Genomic DNA, 15700 nt, shown 5'->3' with positions numbered 1-15700 from the left:
AAGATTTATCAACACTAAAAATCATCCATATTGTTGGTTTACAGAATAGTGAGAGTTCACTATATATTTTCATTCTTAATATGAAAAACACCTTGCACGCAGTCTGACTCAATAAAGGCTTTGGAAATTCACAAACAAATATGTAGTATAATTAATTTATTGAAAAGTTTGATTTTTTTGCTATAAAGACTTGGAATGTTTATTAAAATGTAGCCAGATCTTATGAAGTTATAATTAACATATCAAGAGCTATAGTAAATATTATTATATTTATATAGAGCTTCACAGATACAGCACTGGTCCAAACAGATCCTCTTTATCTCTACTTTTGTCAAGAGAAAATTTCAGAGATCTTAACCTGCCCATGTTTCATTTGAACACTTGGCTTCCTGTTCCTGATACCACCTCTCTCTTAAAGTTTTTTCCTTCTCATTCTTACTCGGGATTATCTCAGAGGTGATCTTTATGCATTGGATGCATGGCTTTTTTTCTGGGCTCATTCAATCATTTCTTCTTGCTATGGGATTCCTCTTCATCCAGGAATCTCTCATCTTTTATGCTTATTGGATAGATTTGTTTACTCATCCAGATCATCTATTCCTTTCTGGATGGATATGCATGCAAGTTATATCACATTTCATCACGTCAGATCTGCCTCTTGACTCGTTTTCTGGCTTTGCACTTTAAACAACCCTTGGATAGAATTCTTCAGGCTGGAATGTGGACTATGCCCAACTTCTTCACTTACCATTATCTCCACCATCTGGCAGTTTCATCTCCATCTGGATTTTGATTCTCTCCAGTTTTCACTGTCTTTGATGTGTCTCTCTTTTATTTCCTTAACCATTTCTACTAATAATCTCATTGACTTCTCAAGAGTCACCCTGTGAAGGATGTTGCCTCATAGGGTATACTTACTTTTATAAATCCCGACTTTATATACCAAATTGCAATAACATGAACAAAGCTAGACTGTTCTTGCAAGTACTTTATACATATGACCTAGAACCACACATGTTTGTGATTTGGGTGGGGAAGCCTTAAGGTCCTTATGCAGTTCACTGGCAGAAAAAACAGCTGTTTATTTTGGGACATCACGAGGGAAGTCACGACTATTTTTCTGCAAAAGAACATGCTTAATGACCAATCAGTAGTAAAAGTCTTGTGTGAAGGTAGTGTACGGAAAATTTGAGTTGTTTACTTGAGTGACTCTGCATCTATACTTCAGTAAAATTAAAAGGATACTAAAAAATAAATGTACATATTACTTAAAATGGTACTTAATATATGGCACATTCTTGTGCCAAATTTCTTCTCCTCCTTCCTTATATCAAGGCTGAATACAACAGCTAAAAACAACAAAAAATCAAACTTTAATCACAGGAAACTAAGAAATTGAAATAACTCACCTATGCTCCCTTTAAAAGGAGCTGCTCCATAGTACAATTTTATACATAAGTAAAAACAACTGTAGTACAATACAGTAAACTAACAAGGACTACCTAGCCCCTTTAGGAGGGGGAGTCTAACATACTATGATGCAAAAAAAAATAAATGCTTTTACAAAGATCAGTTATGAAACACAATACAAGAAATGACCCTTTAATAAAAAGTGTCTATCCCCTTTAGGAGAGGATAGTGAAGAACAGTGCTAGCACTACAAACAAAAATTTCCTTTAACAAAGAAAACATACAAAAAACTTTTAAAGAATGTAGTACACAAAAAACAACAGCTATTTAAAACAGAAATGCCAATTCTCTCTTTGAGGAGATAGCTAACAAAAACACATAACACTATATTAAAGTACATTTTTGCAAAAATAAATAATAAAAATGGAAATACATTTCATGTGATTACACTGAAAAAAGATGCCCTTAGAAATCAAAATGTTGTAAAATAAAACTAGTCAGTGTTATATATATATATATATATACAATAAGTAAAAACCCTTTCACTATTACTTAAATAGAAAATAAACCAGAGCATGATTAAAACCCCTTAAAATTATGATGCACTAAAAAACCATAACCTATATATGAAACAAAGATGTACATATATTACAAGTGCACTATTAATATATATAAATATATACATTCTTTAAACATATAAAATAACTCTTAAAACTGAACATATTAGAGAATGCATTTCCAAAATTGTTTGGATGTCTAAAATCAACACATAATCAAGCAAAAATATATAATGCAAATTCTTCACAACAGTAGACCTACATTAAAATAAACTCTACTAACCCAATACATACTTGCACAAAATGAAGTACTATACAATCAAGTAAATAAAAAGCAATTTAAAATATACATATATATATACACACAGTTAATAAAATCATTTATACTAATTTCACCAAATAAAGAAAATACACATTCTTAAAATGTGTATGTCCTAAACTGATTATTGGAAAACCCCAACAAAAGGGAAGACAGTATCAACTTAGCTTCTGTTGAACTTCATGTATCAAGGACTACAATGTTTAAGACTTCAAAAACACATCTAAACTGTCATACATACAAAATTCAATTGGTTCTACAGCTATTTGATGAGGATATTAAGACCAAATTTTTAATATGTTCTTTGCATTCTAACTGGATGGATCGCAGTGAGGTGATATTTCAGCTGTGTGGAATAATAACATCTGTGATTGTCAAACTATGGTAGTGAGAACCTACCTAAACACCACTGAAGAGTATTGTGACATTTAGTTTCCAAAAAGTAATGTTTGAGAACCTACCTAAACACCACTGAAGAGTATTGTGACACTTAGTTTTCAAAAAGTAATGTTTGATGTACTGTTTTGTGACAAAACAATCAGGAGTGTCTTTTTCTACCAAGAGAAAACAGCAATTAGATGTGGTGAAGAAGTTTTATTATGTAGTATTTTAAAGCTGATGATTATGTTGACACATATTTCTCTCACCAAGATGGGACACCATATCATTTTGAATTTTGTACTCATGAGGCACTCAACAGTATCTTATAGAATCATGGATTTGGCTATAAAGGACCATTGTTTTTACAAAGTCTAGTTTTAACCTCATACCTAGCTACACTTGCCAATATTAAGAATTTTATCAGTGATGCAATTCAGAATGCATGCTAGACAATGTATTTGAAGAGTTTTGTGAACATACTGGCAGAAGGAGACAGAGGGTGTGTGTGGTTGCAGTATAAAACCTGAGATTATGTGTATTGCACTGCATGTCTGTTTTTTTTCTCATGTTTTTACATTGGTGTAAATATTTTCAAGAAACCATGTATACAGGTATAGCAGGTTTTCTCACATCATCTCATTTGAGTTACTTTTTCAGCTTGCTATAATGGAAAACCAGTTTGATTTTCTGTAATTTTGAATGTTAAAACATAATCTTCATGTAAATTTATGATGTTCATTTTACATATGTATGTGTTATAAATATTCTATTTCCAGATACTATGGGTCACTATTTGTCAGTTCTTCAAACAGTTAATTGCCAGCTACCATTTGGTATTGTTCACAGTGGTTTGTGCTTCAAGAGTGATCTACTCGTAAACTTGAATTCAGATGCAGATATTTTAATGAATTTGGATGTTAGTAGCCAGCATAATGACAGAAATGAAGGGAAAATAGCATCTTCTCTCATCTCCAGTGTTTGGTATTACTATTAAATCTTGATGTATATGAAATAATTGGTTTATTATTATTATTATTCTTAACTTTGTATAATGCAAATTGGGGGTTCATAACTAGACATTTCAATTAGCATAAATGAAAGAACCTATATCTCTGGAATGTATCTTTATAAACTCAGTATTTCATTATTATAACTTCATCAGAAGGTATCGATAACCTAGAAGTTTGTAAAAAATACATAAACTAATCTCTGCATTTTAAATAATTTTAATTTAATTGTGAGTTTTTGTCCCTCCTACTGGAGCTTTCATTAGGCAACAATGTATTGAATAATACAAATTCATTTATATGTGGAATACTTTTTAAAGGTAGATATCTAAGTAACAATCCTAACAATAGCTGTCATTTGGTATTAAAGTTATTAACCATATAGAAACTAATGAAAACGAATTGTGACAAGGACAGAGTTAACAGTCAAAAAATTTAAGCTTTTGCATGAATTGATCATTCAAAACCTTGGTCATTTTAGCTGTAAAAGAATATAAATATCTTATACATGCTGCTGTTTGAAATATGGAGGGTCAAATAACTACTTTAATATAATAAACATGAGAAAAAATACGATTATGTGTAATATATAGAAAAATAACATGTTCAGATTTCAATTAAGAAATTATAGAATTATTGGTCACAAGTAAAGCACAAAACAAAAAATTAGAGATTTAAATTTACATTGATATGTTTGATATCTTCAATTGGAGTCCATACAGTGCTGAATAGTTGTTGGCCATTATTTTGTTTAATACCCACTGTCTTGTCTTGTGCTTGAATGGCAGTAGTTTCTTTAATTTTTTTTTTCTCTATCTATTATTTTTGCTTGTTTTAAGATCATTATATGGTCATTTTCCTGAATGTGAAAGGCTATAGCCGATGTATTTGTAGCACAGTTTCTAATGTTTCTTTGATATTCTGTAAACCAAGTACTTTGTGAGAAGGTTGGTAACTGGGTATTTTACTTCTGTAAGACTGCCATTTAGTGTAGGCGGACTTGTGAAGACTACAGTAATGTTAAGTTTATTCATTTTTTGAAAGTTTTTCTCTAAATCATTATATATAAGGAAAAATGCTTTTTTCTTTCTATTGTGATTATCAGGTTGTGGTTCATTGGTATTTGAGGCGGATTGATCAAATGATATATCATGCATCATTTTCTTAGAATAACTATTATACTTGAAGGTCATGTCAAGATGTTTCAGTTCTTTATCTAGGTAAAATAAGAGGAACATATACTGGTAGCCCTTTGTGTTTTAGTAATCCCACTTTGATGGAACTTGTATGACATGAACAAAAATTTAGATATTTATTTGTTTGGGTCTCTTTCTGATGAATGGCAGTGGGCAGCATTTCAAGACTCAACTCTTTGTGAACCAGAACATCAAGGAATGGAAGACTATTATTGACTTCAAGCTCTGTGGAACATTTTATTTTGTCAAACTTGCTATTCAGATGAGCTTCAGAAGTTTTGAGTTCTTCTCCATTTTTCCATAGAATAAATGCTTCACCAGTTTATCTTATCCATATATATTTGGTTTATTAGGATACAGTGTTAAAATAGTCATTCAAAGTGCTGCATGAATATTATTAGTACAACTACCATTTAATATTCTGTAAAACTGACCATTCCAGTGGAAGTAATTTGCATTGAGACAAATGTCTAACAAGTTCATGATGCTTGGGATGCTGATGGATATTCTTATTGGAAGTGAGATGTTGTCACTAAACTGTTTGTGTATTATTTTCATGGTATCCTTGACACAGATCTTGGTAAAAAGTGAAAGTACATCCATGGTATTGTTTTTGGATATTATTTGGCAAAAAATGAGGTCAATGAATTATGTTGAGTTTTTAATCAAATATGGTATTAGTGGTTTTTGCACAGTATAATAAAATGTGCCTGTTTTGTAAGTTGGCAAACTTGTATAAAATACTATAGGCTACATGGGTATATTAGGTTTGTGTATCTTTGACAAGCCATAAAGCTTTGGGAAATAGTATAATGTGCAGAGAGAATTTTGTAATATTTTAAGTTTATTTCCTTTTCATCTGTCATGTTTCAAAGTTCTTTATTAAATCTTTTTTGTATATGTTAAGTTTGTTCTAAAAGTAGTATTTGGTAAATTTTGTCTGCTATCAATTCTTCTATCTTCTGCTCATAGGCATGTCAGTTATCCCCTTATATGCAGGTAATAAAACAGTTTTTATATTTTTTTAAATTAATAATAGCTTGATGTTCCTCTTTAGTGAGATTGCATTGAGGTTTGATCTTAAGCATTGATACAAATTTACGTTCTCTAATGATTTTTACAATGAAACACCCACTATGATTATGAAGCCCTTGTGAAAAGTATTTGTTCTTATTCTGTAACTCGTATCTATTTGTCTGATTTACTGAATATTTACAAAAGAGTTTTGTTATTATCTTTTCCATGTCTTCTTGTTTTATGTGTCTGATAGATATATTTATGACTGAATAGTGGATTTTATATTTATCTTGCACCACTTAGCCAGTTTATCTTTTGCTTAGTATAAGGGATATAAGTAGCTCTGAAGTTTTAAAAGGTATTAAAAATAATAGAAGTTAATAAGAAAATTCTGGAGTAATTTAATTATGTGAAATTTTAATTATGGTAGGAATCCACTGGAGAAAACACATTTGATGTTGATGTTTTTCTGTTCACCCAAATCTTTTTCGAGTTGGCTGGAATATTGGCAGAAACATCGTCTTTCATGGTGGAGGAAGGTAAATTATATATTGATAAGCCTAATTTGTGGTTAAAGAATGATTTATGTTGTTTCCAATCACTTACAAGAGTATGAGAACTAATAAAGCTTTTTATTTGTTTGCGGTTTTAACTTATTATTATTTGTGATTTTAATGGGAGGCTAGCTAAATATCAGCATGTAACAACACAGTCTATCACAGAAGCACAGGGAATATACAACACTGATTTTTTTTTAATAGCATATAACCAACTTAGAAAAGCATTTCATTGGTAATGTTTTGAAACTTACAAATTTAAGAGTGTATTTAGAACAAATCTTTTAATTCATTGCTCTGTGTCTTAATGAGTTTAGAAAATTCCAGCTGTATTGTCTCAAATAACAAATTTTTGAAAAGCTGAATATTGAACAAAGGACAACATTTTTAAATGCCGCTTTTTGTTTATTCATCTCCTGCTTTATATATATATATATATATTGCTGTTTAAACTTGAATGTTCAAAATGTTCCTTTTCTTCTTGACTCTTTTGGATTAGAACACAAACTACTAATGTATGTATTTTGAGAATATAAAACATCACTTTAAGCCTGTAGTAAGTTTAAACTGTATACTGCATTCACTGCATTATTCAACAACATAAACAAGCATATATATATATATATATATATATATGATTTTTTTCATTTTTTTTTCTAGGAAATTATACTACTCATTAGCACTTAAAATTACTAATCACTGAATAAACAAACCACCATGAGAATATTTAGTAAACTCACAATCATGAATCCTTCACAAAGCAACAAGTCTATTAACAAACAAGGATTTACAATCACAATGGGGAACAACAATGCTGCAGCTTTAAAAATGGCTGAGGGAATATCCATATTTGGAAGGGAAGTATAGTACATAAAGTTCAGCCACACTTCACATAAAAATCATTTATGGAAAGATTGTTTACACTTAACACAAGTGATTTCTCTTATCAAGAAAATATCTTTGTTTAGTTTTTAAAGTATAGTGTATCGTTTATTCATGTATTAATTTTTTATTTGAAGCTACAAAAAGCTATTAAATTGAAATTACATACTTACTGAGAGGTCTGAAATTACCTAATCTGTTGCTTGGGTAGATTCAGCGCTTAAAGCATACTCTAAGGTTTTTCTGTGTTTCTAGAAAAAGAAAAAATACTAAAGGACTGAAATGAGATACAAGAGGCTGGTGTCAAAATATGTTGGGTTTGGTATGTTATGAAGGGGTGCTACGACATCTGAAAAATTTTGTACAGTCGAGAAATAAAAATGGAAGGGATTCCAGGACATAACTCTAGCAACACTATTTCCATAATTTTTAGTCTAATAAACTTTTAAGTATAAAGACAGTGAGAATAAGCCAAAGTGTAGGCTATTTAAGAAACATTTTTTGTATGCCCAGGTGCATCTAGCAACAACCAACTGTGAAGTTATACAATAAAGATGTTAATATGAAATTGGAGGCAAAAGAATGCCAAGACTAACTTGCAACAGGGTTGTTAAAAGTAACTAAAACCTAATAAAATTAACCAATAATTACATAAGAACTAAGGATGGAAGACAACAAGAAAATAAAGAACAAATATGACTAAAGGTTTCCCATTCAGGGAAACAAAAGTGCATCAGTTTGCTACAGAGAAATATTAGCTGGAGGATGTAGTAAGAAAAAATAGCATACTGTATAGTCAACATTTCCTAGCCCTTGACAGTTAAATCTTTGGAAACTACATAAATGTTGTTCAGAATCTCATATTAGGAAATAAAAACTTTGGTGAAAATGTACAGGACTGAAGTAAAAGGAAGTAGAGAAAGCATATTTTTTTAATTTCAGCTGTGAACAAACAACAGTGATTTCCATAAGCCTGAGGAACATCAAGATAGGTATTAGAAATATCCATTTCTCATAATACAATACCACAAAGAGATGGCAAAGCACTTTTGAAATCCCTCTAAGTGGAAATATGGCAGAAATAGACAGATGTGTGAAAGTTAAAGTTTAATCTCATCCAAAATTGATTTAAGGTTATACACTTCCTGATCTAAAAAGGATCTTTGGATGTTTGAGATGAATGAGGACTTACAGTTTAGTGGGAAATGGAATAGAATTAGAATACACTGAAGAAAAATACTGGATAACAGGAAGTAAGAACAAAAAATGAGATTAGTTTCATGGGTAACCCATTCATGAGATCAGAATAAAATCAACAAAATGAAGTCTGTGTATTGGATATATCTGAAAGGATTATGAAATCAGTGAAGAGCAACATATTGAAAGAGTATGGCAGGGAAGAGACAAAAAATTCCTGTAGTCAAAGTAAGTTGGCATGTCAAGGCTTTTTAAATGAAAAGCATTTAAGTATGAACCAAACAATTGTCAGAATCTAGCAAAAAAACATTAAAGTACAACTCTTGCAAGGTAAAAGAAATTTAGAAAAAACAATCCACATGAAATATTTGATGCAAATAATTTCAATATATTTCAACTGAGTTTTAAACTATATTTACATGCCTGAGACTCTGAAACTCTCCTTTTCTGTCAAGGTTTTATATATATGTGGGCTGGGATTCTTTTACAGTAGGTGTCTGTGACTGGTTAGCAATAAATTCAGACAATAAATGGATGGCATTTATCTAGAATCATCTAGCCCTCTAGCAGCAACAATATTCCACATAACCAGAAAATCTTGGAAGCTTTGAGTAAGATGACGTCAACAATATTACTAAAGCCTAGTACAATTAAACTGCATACACAATGCATGAGTCATGCAGAGCTATGTAACAAAACTGGTCCTATCACTTTTAAAACAATCAACCTTCAACACTCTTGTTATAGAAACTAAATAATCATTAAATATTAGATCACTAAATGAACTAAATAATAACTTACACTAAACAGTCTTGTATATCCAACATTTATCTATTCCTTTGCCAGCAAACATCAAAGTCTTTATACAGAAAGAGAGAGATGGTCTTACAGGCCTTTTCTTTTTCTTTTGTTAAAGTTCTAATATTTAATTTTAAAAAATATTTAAAGCAATTTTTTTCTAGTTCATGGTCTCTCTACTTATTCTGTTATTGTACTCTTGAATTCTTCTTCAGACATTTCAGTATGTATTTGCGATCTTGAACATTTTCTTTACATCAATTCTACTGGTGCTTTGGATGGTAGCTTTTTTTAAGTTTAATATCTAGATTCATTAAGGCAGGAATCTTTGGTCTTGGAACTGTTTTGTCCATTCTTTGGGGTGTTTACAGTTACTCTCATGTGCCTGTTACTACATGTTTCATCTGCTTAATTCCATTTGGGGTCATCATTTTATTGTGATTTTACAGAAATTTTTTTCAAAAGCTTTATCAGTCAGTTCGTTCCTCTCTGGCATACCACTGAGTGAAGTCACCCTTCAAGTTAACAAACAAAAAACCAACAATACACAACAACATTCTAGTTACTGTTTTATGGTGAATATAGAGAAGTTTATATAAAGTTATTTTATAGATATAAAAATAATAATAATAGCATAAGTATGCTGCAAAACAAGAGTTGTTCATAAAGAGTACAAAACTACTAGTTACCTAAACCATTAACTTCTGTCAAACAAGAACTTTGTCCTATATCGTTTACTTCTTATTGCTGTAATCTGACAATATTTTTAATTAGAGATCATTCTGCCAATTTCCACCCATAGTTTTAACAACCAACAAAACATCTATTTGCCTTTTTTTAAATTAACTTTTCATGTATTCACTTTTTTTGTGTTGCAGTGCCCCCGACACCACTCAATGAACAGGATCCTTTCCTCCCTTTCATAGGTCACCACTTATGGCAAACGTGGACGGATGTTCAAATCCCAGAGGAGGTAAGTTGTACAGATAAAACCTTCCCTGGGAGGTCCCCTCATCAAGTGGTTTAAGGAATGCAAGAAAAGTTTGAAAGACATGAATGGTGATTTTGTCATGAATCTTGCAATTTGAAATAAAAAAATGGATATTGTTGTGGTTCATTTAGTATATAGTTGTAAACAACAAAATGATGGAGAGTGGCTTTCTCATTATATTGGTGGAATCCTAGAGTTGCAACTTGTAACACAAATCAGTCATTTTCTGCAAAATCTTTGATAAAGAACACTTATTTAACTGTTCTTTCAAGTTTTTATCTCAACAAAATTTACTATTATTTTGAAATGAAGTTAAATAACTTTAAAACATGAAGTTACCAATGAACTTGTTAATGTTCTTTGAGAAAGTTTCTAGAGTTCATAAAAATCTACTGCCTGTTTATTATTTGATTGAATGATAAATCTACTTTTTCAGCTATTATGGCTTTAGCCAGTAAACATACCTTGGCCTTGAATTCCTGCAACAAAAGGGGTGGTTTTGTGGAGGCTCTGCTAGCATAAGTCAGCTCGTCCTATGGGGCTAGGGTCAATCAAGTGTTAGTATCAGAGATCCTCAACAGGTGTTGTGGGTGTTGTCTGGTGCTGGGGTGAAGGTATAGTGCCCATGAAACTGTGGCTTAGCTCCACTTTCCTAGTTTGACATCTCCACTTTCCCATCATGTCCCTCTGAAGGACTCCATGATGGGTGGTGTCAGTGGGTATTGAATCATTCTCTTATTCTCATGAATACTAAAAAAAAATTAAACCCAAAATACAAAAAAAATTTTATTGAAAAAATGATCATGTTTGAAAGACTGTTCCACAATCACAATCTTCTATCATTCCTGTACCTCACTTTCTGAATTGTTGTCAGAAAAATCTCTAGTGCAGATGTCTTTGCCATTGTTTGCTGTGGCTTGATGGTTCATCACAGGATCCCCTCTACAAATTCTGTGTTCACTGCTGAGTTTTATGCAATTTTTTCACTTGCCTTGAATCATGTATAAGCTATCAGTACTATCAGTGCTGACTCGTTTAGGTCTTTGGAGCCCTGGAATAACTTAATATGAGCTCTCACCCACATCTCTTGGATATACAGAAATGGTTGGTCTACTTCTTGTTATCATCCATTTCTATTCAGTTTTTCTGGATTCCTAGCCATGTTGATATGTGTGGTAACAAGCTTACTGACACTGCAGCTAAATCTGTATGCTCTGGCATTTCACAGCCATGCTTGCCCCTTATGTTGACTTCACACCAGTTAGTTGCCAATTTGGAATGAGCAACTTCATAACAAGCTTTTCTAGATGAAGTCTACTGTTGCTGTTGTTTGGCCGTCTAATTTTTATAAGGATTATAGAGAAGAAGTTGGCCACAGTTTCTTCACTCATCTTTTTTTTTTGCAAGGGACTGATCTGCCAATGTGTGGCCTTCGTGATACTCAAGTCACAATTTTCCACCTTGTGCTTACATGACAGCGCCATTTTAAACATGTTTTATCTCAGAGTTTAGTGTTGATGTTTGACAATGTCATTAATTGTATTTTTAGCTTTTTATGGGCCATTGGCTTTTTTAATTCTGTTTTATTTTTAACCTCATTTCTTGGCAATGTTTTGTTTTCTTATTTTACTTTTTTATCATATTTTACTTTTATTACTTTTCTATCAGAATTAATCTGGATGTTTGGTGCAGGTAGATTTATTGCCTTTAAACTCCAACCAACAAACCAATTCACAAAACAAAAACTTTACTTTTCTGCTGCACGTTAGTTATAAAAAGCGAGTATTAACTTTAGTGTTTGTAGAAACAATAAATACTGTAAGTTTGCTTACACAACTGTTTATGAATCATTTGTTGTGTAGTTCAATTGTGAATTGATGTTACGTTACTCGAACCTTCAGAATTTTTATTGTTGCTTTAAGTGTGTATTGCTACATCATAACATCTAGTTTGTAGAAAGTTTTAGGCCTCAGTTGGGCAAGATATATATAAAAAGTTAATATATATATATATGTGTGTGTGTGTGTGTGTGTGTTTTACAGCTTGTATTGCAATAACAGATACAGTAGAGAATAATTCATTTTGTCAAAGGGTGTTATAAACAAATTGAACCTGCATGGGTGTGACAACCAATAGTGTAACAAATTTTTGTACATTTGTTTGACTTATTTTGAACATTATTATTATTTTAAAACAAGTGGAATGTGTGTTGTCCATTTATTGTTGAAATTTATTACCAACAAGTCAGAGACACCTGCTGTAAAGAATTGTGACCCTATAAAAACAAGAAAATGTTATTAATATGCTGTTTCATTAGTGAGATATTAGTTTCCATTTGGCATTTCTGTACCACTTTTTGTGAAAAAAGGCAAAGTAGTGGTGGCACCATCAAGAAACTGGCAAAAAAGAACAATTTTTCTCCATCTTTACAATAAACAAAACAGACAGTTATGTCAGAGCAATTAAACTGGACTAGTGACATTATGCCTTCTATAATATTTTTGTGTGTTGCTGCTGAAGAATAATTGCTTAAGTTGGTGTCAATAAGCAAAAGCTTCATGCATATTTCCTGTTCCAACTTCAACTACTCATCTACATTCAATAGAATTCTTGATTAATGAAAAGAAAAATTTCAACGTACAGTGTAAAGGAATTGTTGATGTGTTAAACTTCACTAGCTAAGGTATGTGCTGGCATGATTAGCAATGGTGGCTAGTCAAATTTTTAAAAGGTTTGAACAGCCTGCAATGTGATGGAACTGTTGGTGAAAGAAAACCTAAATGGCTATGTGATACACTAGCATGATGAGAAATAGTGGCTGGTCTATACCCTGAGAAAGTTGTATAAAACTGATGAAGTGAATGTTCAGTTTCTTCATCCAGCAGACTATTCCCTGTTCAATCTTTTTTTTTATGCATAGTAGACAGCCTGATTGCTGTCAGTCCAAAACCTAACATTGAAAAAAACACTCAAGGTAACATCCTAATAAGTAAAAAATCTACATCATATTTGGTGTAAAAAGATTCACAAACTTGTGAGCTTTAACCATGTGCATGTGGGAAACATCCTAATAAGTAAAAAATGTACATCATATTTGGTGTAAAAAAGATTCACAAACTTGTGAGCTTTAACCATGTGCATGTGGGACGTTCATGATGAGCATGTCATGAATTTGTCTTTACAGAGTTACATTTTAAATTTAATTAAATAACTTTATATTCAACATAAATCTTACATCAAAATCTATTTTACAATTCAATATTTTATATTATCTAAGTTTTAATTTCTTAAATCTCAAAGGGAAATATTTTGATAAAACTCAGTCTTTACTTCTCTGTGTTACATGACCAGTTTGCACTCTGACTTCTCCTTTATAGATGTTTTTCTTCCCATATATGGATTTTAAAGTGTCTAACAAATTAGAAAGATAAAGTATAGATAATGACAGGCCAGAATATAAAAAAGTTTAACCTCCTGTCTTATCATGTAGGATCTAGAATGGCCTGGCGATTAAGGAGCTTTACTTGCAATTTGTAGGTTGTGTGATTGAACCTGTCACTGAAAATGTTCACCCTTTCAGCTATGGGGGCATTATAATGTGACATTAAATCCCACTATTTGTTGGTTAAAAGTAGCCCAAGAGTTAGTTGTGGGCAATGTTGAATTTTTGTTTGTCACTTCAAACTTGGGGAGTAACTAAAGTAGCTTTGTGTGAAATGCAATGAACAAACCCTTTTTATAGCTTTCACATAAGTTTTCTATACCATGTTGTATTATTTGATATTTTTTATGATATTTTTATTATGATTATTTCATTTTGATAACTATAACTAGATAGTTGGCCTCAGATTTATTGTGTGTGATCATTGTTGTTCAGTCTTGAGCAGCTGACAGAATTTTTTAGCTTATTCATAGTTTATTTATAAAGCCAGTTAAATTATAGTAGTTTTAAGACATTCTGTTTTAATTCCTGTTTGTTTATTTTTTAATTCTAAAATGCACATCTGAAAGATACACAAATTATTTTTTGGACAACCGACATAGTGACAAAAACATATGGTTACTAAAGCAACAAGTCCTGTGTACAAAATACCCTCAACACTAAGTGCAAAATTTCTTGTATTTTCTGCATATATTCATTAACAAAACTGACTGAAATGTAAAAATTATAAACTTCTTAGGTTAAGTAGCAATAATTATTTTGAAAAAAAGTTAGAAAAGCTCTAGCACTTGGTGAGTGCTATACACTGAGTGTTATCTGATCGTTTCTTTACCACAAGTTAAACCAGAAACATCCTGTTGTGATTTATTGCTTTTTATATGCTGTCCTTGAAGGGGAGAGAGGCCAAAGTACAGTATTGAAAAATTTAGTTAAAAGCAACTATGTGTGAAAAGGTTAAAAGTTGATTCTGCTAGGATAAATAATTTTGTCTGTTACCATATGCAGTCATTCTAGAAAGAAAAGGTGTTATTGATTTTATTTTTCAATTTTCATTTCACTGTACATTGATTATTTTGGTACAGTTGGTATTAGGGTAGAGTAAATAAGAGTAATGTATAAGGTTTTAACGAAAAAAATGTATATTCATTTAAGAGGCTCCACAGGTTATGTAAATTAAATATGAAAACTGTAAGATGAAAAGAATTATTTTTAATCTTAACATGGAAATCACCTTTGACTCACCCTGATGTATTAAAGTCTCCATAAATCCACAGACAAATATTTAGACAAAATGCGTTATTAAAACATCTATTTTTTTGTGTACAACAGACTTGCAGCCTTTACTAAATGTTTGCCAAAGTTTATGAAGATGTACTTAGTACATTCAAAGTTATAGTATGTAAAGTTTCATGGTTACACAATGGTTAAAAGATTGGTCATATTGACCAAATCTGTATACATAGGATTAATTGGAATAAAGAAATTTGAGTAAGTTAAAATGTTAATTGGAACAATTTTGTTATTATGCTATATATATTCAATAATTTAGCAAATCACAGCACATAAGAAGACATCAGATGAGTTGAATGGGTAACAAAGAAAACTTTATTACAAGTTTATAACAGTAACAAGTGAACAATCTTTGGTAAAAGTTATGTCATCATCAAGTTTATTGTAATATATATAGGCCTATATATATATAGATAGATATATACACAGTATTGTTACGTCTCTGTTCGTTCGTTAATTAATTTTCCGTAAATTCATTCCGACGAAACTTTAGCGACACAAGTCCTTTCTTAAATAAAACTGGTTTATTCTTTCCGAATACAACTTTACAATACACTTGATTTCAACAGTCGCTCTTTAACAAACGTTATAATTCTCAACGAACTTCTCACGTGCTTGTGCTCTTAGTACCCTCCTTAGTATTGTTCGTCCCGAAC

The 15700-nt window shown here is 31.4% G+C and overlaps 1 protein-coding gene across 4 annotated transcripts in view; it reads left to right on the top strand.

The window, feature by feature from the left end:
* Positions 1-15700, top strand: part of LOC106469864 (DNA polymerase subunit gamma-2, mitochondrial-like) — an 87369-nt gene that overhangs the window by 25740 nt on the left and 45929 nt on the right. For all 4 annotated transcript variants that reach the window (XM_022398435.1, XM_022398434.1, XM_022398436.1 and 1 more), the window contains exons 3-4: positions 3444-3648; positions 6318-6426. In XM_022398435.1, the coding sequence (XP_022254143.1) occupies positions 3444-3648; positions 6318-6426 (314 nt within the window). The remainder of the gene's footprint in view (positions 1-3443; positions 3649-6317; positions 6427-15700) is intronic.

Source organism: Limulus polyphemus, unplaced genomic scaffold (assembly GCF_000517525.1).
Source record: "Limulus polyphemus unplaced genomic scaffold, Limulus_polyphemus-2.1.2 Scaffold3692, whole genome shotgun sequence".
NCBI classification, from domain to species: Eukaryota; Metazoa; Arthropoda; class Merostomata; order Xiphosura; family Limulidae; genus Limulus; species Limulus polyphemus.
The sequence above is the reverse complement of the archived record's forward strand: the minus strand, read 5'-3'. Positions and strand labels throughout refer to the sequence as shown.